We start from the raw sequence: 18,057 nt of genomic DNA on the forward strand, positions 1-18,057 counted from the left end.
TATAAATTTTGGACTAAAACACTGGAGTATGCTAACGGAATAGTTAATTTTCAATATAAAAAATAATAATTGTACAAAAAATAATAATTATAAAAAATTTTTTATATTTTCAAATAACATTATTAATAATTTTGATCTAAAATTATGAATCTTCAACGGAAATAGTTCAATTTAAAGTTCATTTTCAACCAAACAGTTTAATTTTCTACCCGAAGACATTAATTAATTTTTAGTCAGTCGCTTTTTTTTTACCAAATAGGATGAATCTTCAACCAAGAGGAGAAATTTTTTTACCAAAGCACGATTTTTCACAAAAATAGATGAATATTTGAGTAAATAGTTATATTTATAACTAAAAAAATCTAGCATGAATTCTCAACCAAAAAAAAACAACAAAATTTTCAACACAATTCTTAAGTGAAATTTTAACAAAGTATTTAAGCTTTAAGAAAAAGAGGAATTTTAAACGAAAATATAATTAAACTACGATAAAAAATAATATTTCATATAAATATAATACTAAAAAATACAATTCAAATATAATAAAATATTATTTTAAATTAAAAACGGTTGAATTTAAGAAAAAAAAATTAATTATCAACAGAAAAAAAGAATGCTCAACAAAAAACGTACCACCACAGTTGCATTTTGAACTAAAAATCCCAAAATTCTATTTCTATTAATTCAATACGGATTTAAGCGAACAAAAAGATAAAAAAACGATAAAAACCTCTAAAACAGGAAAAAATAAGTCATTCTTTAACCTTCACAGTCTACACTGGGTGTAATATACCCGGACGATATTTTCGGCTCGCTATATAGTTTTTTCAGTTTTGTAAAAATATTTATAGTAATATGTTGAATTCACCTGATTAATTTTATAATTTTATTTTTTGTGAGACTTTCAGCTATTGTTTAACAAATAAAAAAATACCGATTCGTTAATCTGAACCAGTCATATTGAAGTCTAGGCTGAGCGGGTTAAAAAAGGAGAAATAGTAAAAATATAAAAATAAAAAAAAGTAATGCTGGAACTGCATAAAATATGTAAAATAACCAGAACTATTAAAAAATTCAGCATTGACCTAAAAACTTAATAAAAAATAATTAAAGCAGATAAAAAAACGCCTGAAGGTATCGCAAAGATAAGGATTATCACAAGAAAGACACTTGCATTTAAACTTTTTATTTGTTTATTTACTTATTTAGACTTGTCGGACAAGCCGACGATCACAACGAGATATATAGTTTTTTCTTGTTTCAATTCTTGTATAACGGATAACCAAAAAAAGACACTCTCTTCGCTCATAAAAAAAAATCAATTCACACACCCATTCATACCTGTATCACCGAGCACGTATACATTCGCTAAATTTAAGAGTCATTATTCACACCGCGAAAACTCAATTTGATCGAATACAAATACATTTGATTTTTTTTTCCTCTTTTTTTATTTTTTACAGAACCAATGCCTTCCGGACACAGTTAAAAAGCACTGAAACATGTCCCCTTTTTCTCGGTGTTTTGCGATAAACTGGACATTCCATAGGTACGCAATTTTCTATGAAATCTAGGCCTGTGTCAATACCGATCACACTAATCAAAAACTAGATTCGAAATACGAGTTAACAATTTATTATTCACACGATCGTTAAATAGATTTTGAACTTCTTAGACGTACAAATGTGAAAATATACAACGAAATTTTATCCTCCACTTACAACTCAGATACAATCATTGTACCACCAACTTTTATCAACAAAGTACTGATATTAAAAATAACTAGAGTTTTTGTCAAAGCTTATTATTTTACAACTTATTTCGGATGGATGATATTCTCACGATTATTGATGTGCGTTCAAAATAATTTGGCTCGCGAGCAAAGAACATTGGATTTATATGAAGAAAGATTGATGGAAATAATCCACATTTTATAGCTCGTTAACCACACTATTTTCAACGCTACAATTTACCAAGCACAATCTGCACTCGGAGAGGATGAAATTTTCACATAGAAGCAACATTAATGAGCGTCACACACTTGAGACAGAAAATCTCGAACATCTGTGCGTCAAATTGCAAAAATTCTCTTGCTATAAATGTCAACTGACATTTGCCGAGTTGCTCTATCGAAAATGAATCATTCGGCTGACGAACCTAGAAATCGTGTTTTACTCACTCCGCTGATAATTGTGCGCGCACGCGCACAATCACGATTTTATACTTAAAAGTGAATCACAACGTTGTTACATCAACGTACTTTAGCGATCAGTGATAAGTATAATATATTGATAAATATAACTATGCACTAAAACATGCACAGCAGAGTGTAAAGCTATTTTATTTTTAGTAATAGCACGGTAAAAAGAAATTCTCGACTATTTATGCTTCCACACGTTCCAGCATTTTCAATGTTAACTCCACACAATGATAATACGAGTCAAATCTTCTGGACGTAAATTCTCTCTCTGTTTTGTCACGCCTGAGTGAACACCGCACAAACACTCGCGATTGATTAAAACATAAATAGCTAAGATCACATCTTTTTCCCGTGCAATATTAATTACTTCCTAATCTTCTCCCTCTCACACTGAAAAAATAGTCGGTTGGGCCAACTACTTTGTTAGTAAAATCAGGTAAACTAGTAATTTTATCAGTTGTCTCAACCATTGTTATTTTATAAGGGTGTTACAACTAATAAAAAATTGTCATTACCGTGCTTTCTAACAAAATAAGCTAAACTATCTAGATTTTTCAGTTTTTCAATTTGTTTCTCATCCATTTAACGAACTTTTCCTATTAATTTCGTCATTTTTTTCAGGTAATCTTTCCTTTAATACTTAAGTTTCTGGAAACACGATTTACCGACAAAAAAAGAAACTAAACGGACAACTAACTTAAAATTAAAGCGGCATGCACGCAAATTGGACACAGTTTTCGTTTGATTGAAAAAAAAATGTAAAAATGAGATCAGCGCCATTTACGATGCGATTTTTCCGCACGAGAACACGTAGTATAGGCAATGATAAACACGTCGTTGATATTTAATCGATGCTTCGGCACAAGAAAATTACACAGGCCGACAAAAATAAACTGTTTGTTGTATCCAAAGCCTGGACGTCAAAAATGAAAAATGGTATTTTTCAGTCATAAAACAATACAACAGGAAGTACTCCTTTTTGAGTTTTATTTCCATTTTGGATCATCCTGAATTGATGTTTCTTCTACGAGATATGGTACATTTTAAGTGTGGCCGTGCGGTCACAGAGGCTGCAACGTATTTTTGAAATTACTAAACTTCAAGTTAGCAATTTCAGCTTTACGTTAAAAAACTAGTACAGAAAATGAAGAAATCGAATAAACATCTGTTATTCTATTGGCAATTTAGTGTTTGATGGTTTTCGAGTTTGCTAAATTTGCAATATAAGAAGAAAAATTGGAAGATGTAAAAAAAATGAACAACTTACAATTTTAATAAAATTTTACACCTGAGTGAGGAGGGACCAAATTTCAGAAACGTGGTGCGGTCTCTCAGACCGCATGGCCACACTTCCATGTGCCATATCTCGAAATAAAAAGAATCGACCTTTAGGTAAAAATTGTATCGTTCCGTGTTATAGTTTGTTCACAGCTATTTTTTGTATCCAAAGAATAGACTTAGAAAGTGAAAAACGATATTTTCGAGCCGTAAAACAATATAACAGAAAGTACTCCTTTTGAACTTTTATTTCCGTTTTGGATCATCCTGAACCGATGATTCTTCTACGAGATATGGTACATTTTAAGTGTGTCGTGCGGTCGCAGAGACCGCACCGTATTTGTTTAAATGACTATACTTCAGATTAGCTATTTCAGTTTCATATTTGAAAAATAGCAAAGAAAATGAAGAAAGCGAATAAACATTTGTTATTCTATTGACAATTTAATGGTCGAAGGGTTTCGAGTTTGCGAAATTCGCAATATATGAAGAAAAATTGGAATATGTAGAAAAAAAAAATTTATCAAATTTTACACCAGAGCGGGGAGGGACCAAGTTTCAGAAACATGGTGCGATCTCTTAGACCGCACGGCCACAATTCCATGTGCCATATCTCGACATAAAAAGAATCGGTCTTTGAGCACAAATTGTATCGGCCCGTGTTATAGTTTGTTTACAAATCGAAAATAAGTCACAGTTTTATATTTAATACAGCTGTAAATTAGAAGAACTCAAATAGTCTTGTCGGCATTATCTAAAATGAGTTCATTTTCCAACCAGAAAAATAAAATGCAGAGGAAACAATTGAATTTTATTTCTTGCAAATTCAGTTCTACAATGTAACTGCTATTACTTTATTGCATTTTTACAGCAAAATAAATCAACACAAATGTACTCGTATGTTCCTGAAATTATAGAGAACAAGTTCAAACTATCGAAAATGATAGTAAAAGCTGTGTTTTATTACTCAACGGCACTGTGGATATTTCTGCCATTACGATTTAACTACCGAGCAACAATAAACCTCAAACTAAACTCAATCGGAATTAGGAAACAAGGTTGCAAAATATGGACTAGTCATTCTTGAAATACACTTTTAAATATTTGCTTTCGGTCTACAAAATTTAAAAAAAAAACAAATTGAAATCGTTTCTCCTCTGCAGTTACTATTGAACATTTGCTGTGACCTTTCGAGAATATAATATTACCAAACAAAGCCTAATCGATTCTGAAAACAGTTTCGCATGTCGGGAGTGAAAGTGGTGAGCCCACAAAAAAAATGGTAATTTTCTTCACGCGAGATCATTCAATTAAAAATCGGAAAATACTCTTTTTATTTCATAAAAGTTATGAAAAATAAGACTCTATGTATACCTTGTTTAACAGTCATACTGTGAATCCAGATAAAAAAAATACTACTCTATTAGGAAACAAACCAAGATCACTAATCACATTAAATTCCACATCTTCAGAGTCGGCCCGATGAATCTTCATTTTCCAGGATATGGAAAAATAGAATTCAGCAGGAGGAATGCCTCGTGATCGGTGAGGTCATAGAAAAATCGTTTAACAACCGATTCGTCATGAGGAAACCAAGAAGCATGTTGTCCCGGGTACTCGGGTTGGTCGCGCCTCCATGAGTCTTCCACGTAAGCCCGACGATCGTCAATATGCTGCCGATCTTGGCCGAAGTTCCACGAAGCAAGGTTCGCCTCAAATAACAACACTAGTCCGTATTTACAAACACCGCCATGTAAGGCGAGTTCCTGCCTAATTACGTTCATGCCATTTTCGCACATAACCATCACGAACACAAGTCCATTTGCGTGACTGTATTTGCATAGACAGAATAGGCGAAAGCCGAAAGCAAGATTTCGTCATACCCTCCCACCACGTATCCCAGACCCTTAACAAATCCAGGTTCAGAATTAAAGTCTCACTTTTTATCAACTTCTCACATCTCCAGGGGCTGATAAGCTGGTGGTAGAGGCTCGTCCTCGGAGTCGTAGAAATAAGGTTTTCTCCGATAGGCCGCCGGCCTTTGTTGTCTAACACTGTCTTCATCATTGTCCTCTTCATCGGATCCGGCAGAACCCTCAACAGTATTATCGAAATTTTCAAAGTTCTCCTGGAGTCTCTTGACAGCCTCTTTAATCAGTCCACCCTCTCGGAGAAGTTCCTGCAGCAGCTCGTAGGGATCGTCCTCCTGATCCCTGGTCGTCGGCCTCTTCCGGTGATGCTGATGCCGATGGTGTTCGTGCTGACTCGAGTTCCTCATCCCACAGATCTCGCAATTACTCGCAGGATCTGCCCAGGAACGCGAGGGTATCCGGTAAGGCGAGGGTCGATTCTTGTGGCTAATGCTGGACTTGGCCTTGAGATTCGAGAGCCTCAGGTTCTCCTTGATTTGTGATACGAGGAGATCGACATCTCGGGACAGGAAGTCCTGCGTCGTGTCGGGTATCACCTCGATCAGGTACGTCGGTTCCTCGGCACTAGGCATCTCGGTCGCTCTACGCTCCAAACTCGTCCTTCCTCCAAGTTGGCTGCAGGTGTGTTTACCTGCCTGTCTTCGTCCCGCAATGGCTGTGCTCCGGGGCCCTTTCTCCTTTTTTCACCTCGGTAACAACACTCCCAACTGCCGCAAATATTCCACCAGTTTCTCTCTCACGTTGCTCTGTTTTCCTCAAGCTTGGCTTCGCACAAACACTTCAATTATTTCAGTGCACACAAAAGCACGTACACGCATGTACACTGCGCGTGATTCACCGTCGGGTTACGCGTGATACACTCGTCTTTTCGACCTTTTCGTTCGAGGTGGAAATTTCGCATCTGCACTCCAATCGTGTCCGGGAATGAATGAGCCCTCGATTTACTCTACGCCGACTCGGACATTGTTGACGTCGAAGCTTGGCTGGTTTACTGGCTTTGCTTGTTATTGTTTTCCTTCGGTACTGCACAAACCTGCACTATACACTCGCGCACACTCGAAAACACAAGAGGTCGAGGACACACTTGCCGTTCTTCTATCAAACTGAACTACTTTAATTATTACACGGCCCTTTTTCAGAGAGAATATTTCTCCAGGAGTGGAAGAGTCTCTTGCCGTTCGCAGCAGTTCACAGAACAGAGCGCCTGTGACTCGGCTGGCTTACTCGGGTCAGAAGACGGGAACGGGAATCGAGGCTGCCTGTCTGTGTCTGCCAGCCGTGAACCTTCTCCTCTCCTCTCTGTTATTGTTTTGGTCGTGCGGCGCATGCGCGCAGTCTCCTCCGCTCGTGTAAACAAACCGTTAACTCAAACCCCGGCGAATCGATAATACGTCATCATAATTTTCCACCTTCCTCGCTCCCCGCTGCTCCGTTTTCCCAGCTCAGTTTATTTACATTTACACTCAAAAACCTACGCCCATTCAAACCTTATCGCACGAAACTCGGCCCTATCGCCCACAAGAATTCGGAGATAGATTTCGTATGTCTTCCTATCGGCTGCTTGGGAATTCAGGGACGTGTCGGGTCCTTGAATTTCTGAGAGGCCCGCTCCCCTTTCTCCAGCGGAAGTTTATTTAGGGGTCGATTCTATAAACTAAGTTACCAAAATTCTATGAAAACATTGGGAAAAGGGTGATTTTTCACGAAAATACGTCAATTCACAATCAAATAGTTGAATTTTCGAATTAAAAATATCAAAATCATCGAATGAATAGTTTAATTTTCATTTTTTTTTTATTTGGGATACTTAAATTTTCAACTAAAAAGATGAATTTATAAAGAAGAAGATTTTTTCTTTACCAAAAAGACGATTTTTCAACAAAATACGTGAATCTTGAACATTTTTCTTATATTATTGTTAATATATTAATTTTTTTAATGGAATCAAACATAAAAAGACTACCGCGTAAATGCACATAAGTCAAAAACATTATAGAAATCGTTTTAGAAAATTAAAAATATTATTTTTTGAAAGTAAAATACTTTATTAATATCATTACATTTACATTTAAAATATATGAAATGTAATTTATAAAAAATAATTTAACATTTCAATTAAACAATTAATTTAAACAAAAAAATAATAATTCTAAGACAATAAATGATTTAAAATAAAGAATTAAAACGAATATTAAAATTTATAAAAAATTACATTTCATTCTAAAATTGAAAAAATGTTTAATCAATTATTCATTTTGAACAAATTAAAGTAAATTTAATAATAGAAACTAACATTTTAAAGTATTTTCAAACATTTGTATAAAACCATTTATATTTGAAATATAATAAAGAAAATTGTTTTATATTCCTAAAAAAACGTTTAACTTATTTTCTTATCAATTTTTAATACATTTTTTTTAACTTTAAACAAAATTTGTATTTTAATTTGTAATTTATTTTTATATAATAAAAATTTTATAATTTAAAAAATTAACACCTCGTTAATTCATTATTCGACTCAATATTTTTACTTAAATGTTTGATTTTTATTGACTAATAAACATTATTTTTGTGTTAAAAATTAAAGTTTATGGAATTTTTTTTTTAGAAAATTAGTTTATTTTGGTTAAGGCCTAAGTTAATAAATATAAAACATAAGTGCCAATGATAAATGTTTAAAGAACGTAATATGAAAGCTTTAATTCTTTTTAACATATATTTTCTTCAACATTAATAGAACAAATATAATTTTAAAAACGAATGTTGAATGTATTTTACATCTTATCTGAAAATAAATTAATTATTTTATATTATTTGAAAAGCTAAATTGATTGATAGATTTATTTTTGTTTTCACGTTGTGTGAGAAATATATCTGCATGGATTGATTTTAAGCATCTCTGATGATAATATACATTTCTTTAAAATCAGAATTATTTTTTATAATTCCCGAATTAATTATTTAAACTTTTCAGAAAATCACAAAACTTTAATATTCTAATTTGATAATTTTTCACAATTTTAACATTTAAATTTGATAAATAACATTTTTGAGTTCAATTATAATGGACAAAGAAATAAAAAAAATCCAGAAAAAAGGCGTTTGAAATAAAAATTTTAAAATACATAAGGAAGATGAACAAAATAAAAAATCTCATAGATAAAATGATTTAATAAAAAAAAAAAAATTATTTGAATATGTAAAATTAAATTGATATAGTAATTAAGATTTAAATAGAATAGAGACTATAAAAGTTAAAATATAGTATAAAACAATGTGATTTTTTCTAATGTAAAATAAAAATATAAGGCAATTTATGATGATATCATATTAATTATTATTTATTCCACTTATTTGAATTAGAATAAATCAGACGCGATTTTTCAACAAAATACATGAAGTTTGAAAATTTTTCTTAAATTATTGTTAATATATTCATTTTTTTAATGGAATCAAAAACAAAAATACTAATGCGTAAATCTACATTAGTGGAAAATATTTTAGAACTCGTTTTAGAAAATTAAAAATATTATATTTTGAGAATAAAATACTTTTTATAATATCATTACATTTACATAAAAATTATTTGAATTGTAATTTATCAAAAATGTTAAAAATGTCATATAATCATTTATATTGGACTAAATATTTTGTGCAGTCATGTAATCAAACAAATTAAATATCTGTTACATTATTAAAAAATTATAAATATACATTTAAATTAAAATAAATAATATAAATAAAGATAAATAATTTAAATAAATATAATTAAATAGATTTAATTACATTAATTACCGCATATAATATAAATATTTGAATTTGAATAATATAAAAATTTTATATAAGAGAGTAAAATATAATTTTTGAAAATTGTTATTTAATCTATAAATTGAACTAAAAATAGAATTTAAGGATATAACTGTCAAAGAAATTAAACTATTATTTTTATTATTCAATGTTTAATGTTAATGAAGTATGGAATCAAACATTCTTAAAATAAAAAAATTGGTATTTTATAAATATAATATTCTATATGCGCAATATAAATAATACAAGTATATGTTATTTGACTTAAAAATTTAAAAATTAAGTAATCATTTTTCATATCAATGTAACATTTCTGGAAAAATATTATTTAATTTTAAACAAATAAAATGCATTAGCTTTAAATTATTGGTTTTATATTTTACTTAAATTTACAAATTCATAATGATTAAATTTGTATAAAATTAAAAATTATTAAACATCATAAACTTTTTAAATTTCTTAAATAATCGCATTTATAAAAATAATCTTTCAATAATTTTGAAATCACATTGTAAAAATCAAACCTCATTCATTCTTAATATAAGGAATTATCAACAAACATTAAACAATTTTTTGATACTAAATAGAGTTTTTATGAAACTTCAATAAAATTAACATTAAAAAAAATTAAAAGCAGAATATGAAACAGTTTCCTGAAGTCAGATTACCACATTTAATTCTTAAAGTACATATAATTTTACAATTTTTTAACAATTTAAAAAATATAAAATAATACTCACGTTAATTTAGCAAAAATTTAAACATTAAATTTGGTAAAATTTAGAAATAATTATTCTTGATTAAAAAAGTAAATTATTTTATACTTGGCTTTATTTTATTAACTTCAGTGTTAACAAAAACTTAATTAGGAAATAAAAATTATTTTGAAAATAAAATTTTAAGTTTGGTGAAGAAAGCTTTTTCAATCAATAAATAATACAGATATACGGTAAAATGTAGAATGAAGAAAATTGCATTGAAAAAAATGTATTTTTAAATCAAAATATATTAATTTTCATTAATAAATTGTAATTTTCCAAATAACAATATTAATTTTATCAAACAAATTGCATTTGATAATAAAATATAAAGCATAAAAAATAATTTCATTTGCAGTTCAAAAATAATTATTTTCATGAAATAACAAGGAGTTTTAAAAAGAATAGTACAATTTTCAACAATATAAATGTATTTTTTTAAATTAAAAATTAAAATTTATAATTTTTAACAGGGAAAATTAATTTAAACAAAAAAATCATAACTCTAACAAAATAAATGATTCAAAAAAAGAATTAAATGAATATTTCAATTGATAGAAAAATACATTTCAATATAATATTTTCATTTTATAAACGATAAATTTTTAAATGAAAGTGAAGAATGGAAATTTTCAGATGAAAAGATTAACTTTTTTATGCAGAAAAAGAAACGAATTCTTAACAACAAGTCACATTAAAAACACATCTTTTCTACTAGAAAAGATAAATTTACAATAAAAAAATTAATTTTCATTCAGAAATGGAATAGTTGCAACGATAAATTTTCAACCACGAAGATTAATTTCTACCAAAAAAGACGAATTTTCAACTAAAAAAGATCATTTTCAACCTAAAAGATGAATTTTCAGCCAAAATGATAATTTATAAATATTTACCTAAAATATTTTAATTTTGAACAGAAAAGAAGATTTTTAAACAAGAAGATTAGCTTTGAAAGAAAAAGAAAATTGTCTACCTAAAAATTTTTTTTTTTAAATACGTTGTTTGTCAACGAAATTTTCAATCAAAAATGGAACAGTTAAATTTTCAGTTACGGAAATTAATTTTCAACTAAAAATGAATTTTCAACCAAAAATGAATTTTCAACTAAAATAATTAATCTTCTACTGAAATCGTTGAGTTAAAAAAACATTAATTTTTACTAAAAAATATAAATTGCCAATCAAAATTTAAGTAATTAAATTTCAAGTTCAACAAATTAATTTTCAACCAAATTACACAACAACAAAAAAACTAACTTTCAAAGAAATAGATGCATCTTTGAACAAACTGATGGATCTTGAACTACAATATTGTAAATCTTTAACTGGAATCGTCTAATTTTCAACTAAAATGATAAATCTTTAACTAGAATAATTTAATTTTTGACCAAAAAATTGAATTTTTAACCAAGAAGATTAATGTCTACCAAAAAATATTAATTTTCAAATAAAAAAGATCATTTTTCAACCAAGGATTGAATAATTAAATTTCAATCAAAAAATGAATGTGCACCGAAATTTGAATTTATGGTACATTCAATTGCAATAAGTTCAATTTCTAATTTGAAAAAACTGCATTAAAAAAACTACCTTTCAGCAAATAAAAAAAAACTTTTGAAGAAGTAATTACATTTTTTTTTAACTGAGGATTTTTAACTGCCATTGTAAATATTTAACTGGAATAGTTTAACTTTAAACCTGTAAGATAAATTCTTAAATAAAATGATGAATATTTAACTAAAATGAATGAATTTTTTACCAAAAAGATTAATTTTCAACTAAGAAGATAAATTTCTCCAAAAAAATATAATTTATCAACCCAAAATTGAATAAACAAATTTTTAGTCAAAAAATGAATGTTCAACAAAATCGAAAAAATAATTATCTACAATTACGGAATATTCAAATGGAATAATGGTTCAATTTTCAGTTTAAAAAACAAAATAACTTTTAACCAAAAAAGAAACAAATATTTAACAAAATAGTTAAATTTTCGGCAAAAAATTTCTTTTTATTCAAAAAAAAAAGTTTTTAATCAAATAACTCATTTTTGAACTAAAGAAATGAATTTTTAATTAAAATTATAAATCTTAAATAAAAAATTAATTTTTAACCGAAGAATTTAACTTTCAAACAAATAATTTTATTTCCAACCTAAAAAATGAATTATCAACTAAAATGATAAATATTCAACTGGAATACTTCAATTTTTAACCGAAAAAAAAGAATTTTTTTAACAACAGGATTTACTTGCAACGAAAAATATATTTTTCTAACAAAAAAATAGATTATTTGACAAAATACGGGAATTTTCAATAAAATATTTGAATTTTGAAGTATGAAAGATGAATTTTGAATCACAGAGATTAATTTTCTACAAAACATTCAAATTTTACAACAAAATATATAAATTTTCAAAGAAATAGATTAATTAAAAATAAGAAATATCAATTTTCAACACAATATAAAATATAATTTTCAATCAAAAATAGAGTACATAGTTGAATTTTCCGTCATAAATCTAATTCTTAATAATAAAAAAAAACTATTTTCAGCAAAGTATTCAAATTTTCTATTTGAACAGATGAATTTTTAGTTAAAAAAATTATTTCCAACAAAGTTGTTACATTTTCAAAAAGAGATTAATTTTTTATTAAAATTATGAATCTTCTAATAAAAAAAATTACTTTTTAACAAAAGTGTTTGACTTTTAAACGAATTCTGACTTGGAACAGAGATCTTTTGAACTCCTTACTTCTAAATCCGAATAATAATTATTTTTAAAAAATGATCCGCGACTTTAGATAAAGAAAAAATCACTTGTCTAAATTGACAAAAATTATTAAAATAATGAAAACTTGAATTTTGCTACGATCAGAAGTAAATTCCCGGGTTCTAAATTAAATTCCCGGTTTCCCTGTCGAATCGACAACCTAAATATAGATTATTAGATCATTTTTCCATTTTTCAATGGTAGTATATTCTAATAATAACCTGATTGTATTGAAAAAGTTTATTTTTATTTTATCACCAATAAATCTTATTGTTGTTGTTATTTTGAAAAATAATAATAAGCTGACGGCTTATTAATACTTACATAATATCGAAATAACAAGTTGGTAATGTCTCCTTCTGATTAATAAACAGACTTATGACTCACCTTTGAAGTTTCTTATCTTGAATGCATTTAGCTCCACCTGCTCTTTTGTGAACCCTCTCTATATTTAGATTAGATATAGGCAGTTGGTTCGTGGAAACCATGCACTTTAAATTTAATTCCTTATTGACCCGCTTCGAAGAAAAGGCCCTGCTGCAGGCCTGTTGTCCTAAAACAAAGAATGGCCTGGCGGTACTTTCCATAAACAACAAACAATGGCCTGGCGGTACTTTCCATAAACAATCAGAAAATCCAACTAAATTTTTGGGAGCGTTCCCCCATGTAACAGGCCGTAACATTTCTCTATGGAACAAAATATAGGGACCAATTGGGTACTTTTTTCGCGCTCAAATGGTAACAAATTCAGAAGATTTTAAAACCATTCAAGTTAAATTATAAATTTAAAAGAATTAAAATGAATTGGACCATTTTTTTTTAAATGCAAAATTTCATTAATTTCCGTACGCGTAGAATGAACTTAAAGGAATTCAAGGTAAACAAGCAGAAATCGATGAGAAATTCGTAAGAGTTCAATGCGAGGTTTAAAGAATTTAGGATCAATTAAATAAAAACTATTTTAAAAAATTGTAATTCATTAAATTAAACAGATTTGAGTAAATTAAAAAGAATTCAAGCTACTAACACAAAAAATTCAAGAGAATTACAAAGAATTTAAAATAATTCCAGGATGAATAAAAAAAAAAAAAACTTAAAATCTCTTCCTACCTTTGAAACCCTACTATCTTCTAACCAAAGAAATCACTAATGACTACAAAACAATTCAAGTTAAATTCAACAGAATTCAAATGAATTAGAAAATTGAGAAAAAATCCAAATTCCATTAATTTTCGTGAACGTGGAATAAATTTAGTGGTAAACGATGAATAAAAAAAAAATCAAATGAATTGATAATAATTTAACAATATGAAAAAACTGTATAGAATTTGATGAAATGCCTAAGAATCCAAGGTGAGGTTAAAACAAGTTAGGATTTATTGAAAAAAAATTCTTTTGATTAAAAAAAATCCATTAAATCAAATATAACTCAGTAAATTTAAAAGAATTCAAGTTAATTAATACAATTTAAGAAAAATCCAAAGAATTTAAAAGATCTCTTCAAATCTTTGAAACCCTACTAACTTCTAGTCAAAGAAGTGACTAATGACTACAAAACAATTCTAGTTAAATTAAAAAATATTCAAATCAACATGAATTTCAAAAAAATCAAATGATTTGATAACAATTTATAAATTGAGTCAATTTAGAAGTATTCAAGTAAATTAAAAACATTCCAAAAGAATTTAAAAGAATTGATGATGAATTCAAACAAAAAAAAACTTCAAATCTCTTCAAATGAATTGGAAAAGTTTGTTAAATCAAAAAAAAATTGATTTTTTAAATTTAAATTTAAATGAATTTAAAGGAAATTTAAGAGAAGGGAGAAGAATTCGATGAAATTAATTTATAAAATCAAACTGAATTAAAAAAACAATCAAGTACAAATTGAAATTCACAATTTTTTATCTTCTTTTTCAAAGCACAAAGAATACAAAATAATATTAATAATATTATAAAAAATTTGAAATAACTATTTGTTAAAAGTTTTTTAACACCTTTATTAGAGTTGAAATTAAATTATGCAAATTGTGAACAAGAAAATAAGTATTTATCAGTTTGTTTTTCAATTCATATAAAAACAATTTTTATAAGATTCTTAGTCAAATAAAAAAAAAAAAGATTTTTGAATATTTCAGACATGTTCGAAATGATTCTAGAAGATTAAAAAAAAATATTATATTATATACCTAGGATTTTACAAAATATTAGGAAAAATTTGAATCTTTTTAAAAGATGTTTAGGACTTTTAAAAGTTTTTTTTAAGCAATCAAGAAATATTTGATAAATTTTCGAAAATGTTTCCAATGTTTTTGATTATGTGAAATCTTATTTTTAAAAATGTATTTTTCTACAAATCTTCTAATGTTTGAAATTCGTCACGAATATCTTCCATTCAACCGAATATTTCTTGAATTCCCTTAATTTAAAAAGTCTAAACAAATTTTTTACTCTTACCGAATTAAAACATTTTGCTCTAAAATCCTCTACACTCTTTTTCCGAATTTTGGAAAATCGTTTAATGTTTAAAAACCCTTTTTTTAATTTTCTTTTAAACTTAATTTTTCAAAATTAAAAATCATTCTAAATTTTCACAGGAATATTAAGAATTTTTTCTTCTAATTTTTTTAAACCTTCTAAATCTTCTCATCCTTAAAAATGATTTAAGTTTTCCCTGATTTTTTTTTTCTGCAAAATAGAAAAAAAAATACCTTTAAAATCTTTCAGATTCTACTTTGAATTTTTTTGCTTTTAAAATAATTTAAAATAAAATCTTAAAATTATTTTTCCGAACTACAAAATTATTTAAATTATTTCTATGAAACTAAAAAAAATTTCATTTTTTCGAAGCCTTACAAAATTCCTAAAAAACCGTCACACGTTTTAATTATTTTTGAATCGTTTCAAAACTTCTGATTTCCTCTTAATCTTACTCAAATTTGAATCTACATTTTTTTAACCAACATAAACTTATAAAAATTTTCAAGAAATAATTTGAAATGTTTTGTGATATTTTTTCAATTTTCTGTTTGAATCAATTACAAAACAATTATTTAAAATTTTTCCATGTAGTTTTTTTCATCCTCTTGACTCCCTGCAAAATTCAGTGTACCTGAAAAATTGAAAAAATTCTCTCGAAGTCTTCCACATTCTCTTTCAACACATTTTGAAATCTTAAAAACTTAAAACTATTCTTTTAAAATATAACCTAACCTAAAGCTTTTATTTAAAATATAACATTTTATCATTTGGTTGAAAATTTAATTATTTTCTTGAAAAGTCAACACTTTTGTTAAAAAGCCATCTTAAAAAAAATTAAACTCCTTTTTTAAAAATCCATTTTTCTAGTTGAAGATTCCTTATTTTGGATTACAATTTAACTATATTCATGAAAATTCCTATCATATTTGGTAGAAAATAAATTTAAAAAAATTAAATTATTACATTTTTTGTTAAAAATTTATCTTTTTCATATATAACTGATTGAAAATTAATCTGTTTTGGTTGAGGATTCCACTATTATGTTAAAAACTTGTCTTTTTTTGATAAATTAAACACTTTTTTATTTTAAATTAAAATATTGCTTAGTTGAATTACATTATTCGTTGAGAATTCTTATTTTTTAAATTAAACTATTCGGTTAAAAGTTTAACTTTTTTTAATAATTTTTTTTGGATTGAAGAATAATTATTTTAATAGAAAACTCATCTCTTTTGTAAAATATTTACTCTTTATTCGTTAAAAATGCAACTGGTTAAAATTTATTAATTTTTTTTTTAGAATTACTCACCTTTTTTTGTTAAAAATTAGTTTTTTTTTTAAATAACTTCGACTCGTTTTTACGAACTTAGATAACATTTAGAACTACATACTTTGTTGAAAATCCATTTTTGTTAGTTGAAGGTTCATCTCTTTGGTTGAAAATTTAACTTTTTGGATGAAAATTCGGTTTCATGTTTGGTTTAAAATCGATTTTTTAAACTGATAATTAAACTAATCCATTTTTGGATGACAATTTATCTTTTCGTTTAAAAATTTAAGTATTTGGTTACAAATTTATCTTTTTTAGTTGAAAGATTAACTTTTTGATTAAAAATTCGCCTTTCTTGGTAAAAATTTAATCTTTTTGGTTGAAAATTTATCCTTTTTTGTAAGTTCAACTGTCTTCGAAAAATTGGTCTTTTGACTTGATAATTTTTTTACTATTTGGTCAAATCTTAAACTATTTACTAGAAAATCTTCTCTTTTACTGAAAAATTCATCTATTTGGTTGTTAATGCAACTGTTTGGTTGAAAATGATTTTTTTTTTAATTTCGAATTTTTTTGTTGTATTGGAAATTCATCTCTTTGGATAGAAAATCTGTTTTTGTTGAATATTTCGGCTTGAAATCTTAGGAATTTAAAATGTTTTATATTGAATTCAATGTTAATTTTATTTAAAAAAGTGTATACACGTAAAATCCGTCCTTAGCCAACAGCTACGTTACTTTCAGGGGGGGGGGGGTAAAAGCCAAAAATTGGTATAATAATTTAACTTTTAACATAATAGTTGAATTTTCTAAAATACAAATCTTCAACATATAAAGATTTTTTAATCAAGAAAGAAATAAAAGTTTATAATGAAAAGTGTTGAACCATCAAGCCAAAAGATAAATTTTCTCTTCTAAAATTGAATTTTCGAAACAAAAATATGACTTTTCAGCAAAAAATTAAATTTCAACCAAAAACATAAATAGTTGAATTTTCAATTTAAAAATATCAATTTGCAAAATAATTTAAAAAGTTGAATTTTTATTTAAAAAAGATTCCAATTGACTTTTCAAGATCTAAGAATGGCCTTTTTAAAAACAAATAAGTTTCTACAACAATAATTGAATTTTCAATGCAAAGAGACGAATTTTTTCAACCAAAAATGATGAATTTTTAACAAAATAGTTGAATTCTCCACCAAATAGTTGCATTTTTATCCAAGGAAGATGAAATTTATGCTAAAACAGAGTTACTTTTAATAAAAAACGACCATTTTTTTTAAGTTGCATTTTTATCCAGAAAAGATTTAATTTAATTTTTCAAACTATAATATAAATTTTAAATAAAAAGTAAATTTTCTACGAAATAGTTAAGTTTTCAACAAAACAGTCGAATTTTCAACCAAAAAGTATGATTTTTTAACAAAATAGTTTAATTTCCAACCAAACAATTGTATTTTTATCTAAGAAGGATGAAATTTCTCTCGAAACAGATGAATTTTTATTAGGAATTTTTTATATTTAAACAGTGGAATTTTATTTTAGAAAGAATTTTGGT

General features: G+C 26.8%; 2 protein-coding genes across 3 annotated transcripts in view; both read right to left on the reverse strand.

Annotated features, from left to right (window-relative positions):
* Positions 1-18,057, reverse strand: part of LOC117172436 (xaa-Pro dipeptidase) — a 215,568-nt gene that overhangs the window by 157,411 nt on the left and 40,100 nt on the right. For both annotated transcript variants that reach the window (XM_033360369.1, XM_033360371.1), the window contains one exon: positions 13,137-13,302. In XM_033360369.1, the coding sequence (XP_033216260.1) occupies positions 13,137-13,302 (166 nt within the window). The remainder of the gene's footprint in view (positions 1-13,136; positions 13,303-18,057) is intronic.
* Positions 1,392-6,236, reverse strand: LOC117172439 (GSK-3-binding protein-like). Its single transcript, XM_033360377.1, has one exon. It carries the CDS (start codon positions 5,979-5,981, stop codon positions 5,433-5,435), a length of 549 nt encoding a protein of 182 aa, XP_033216268.1. The 5' UTR covers positions 5,982-6,236; the 3' UTR covers positions 1,392-5,432.

The sequence above is a fragment of the Belonocnema kinseyi genome, chromosome 5 (genome assembly GCF_010883055.1).
Source record: "Belonocnema kinseyi isolate 2016_QV_RU_SX_M_011 chromosome 5, B_treatae_v1, whole genome shotgun sequence".
Taxonomy (NCBI): Eukaryota; Metazoa; Arthropoda; class Insecta; order Hymenoptera; family Cynipidae; genus Belonocnema; species Belonocnema kinseyi.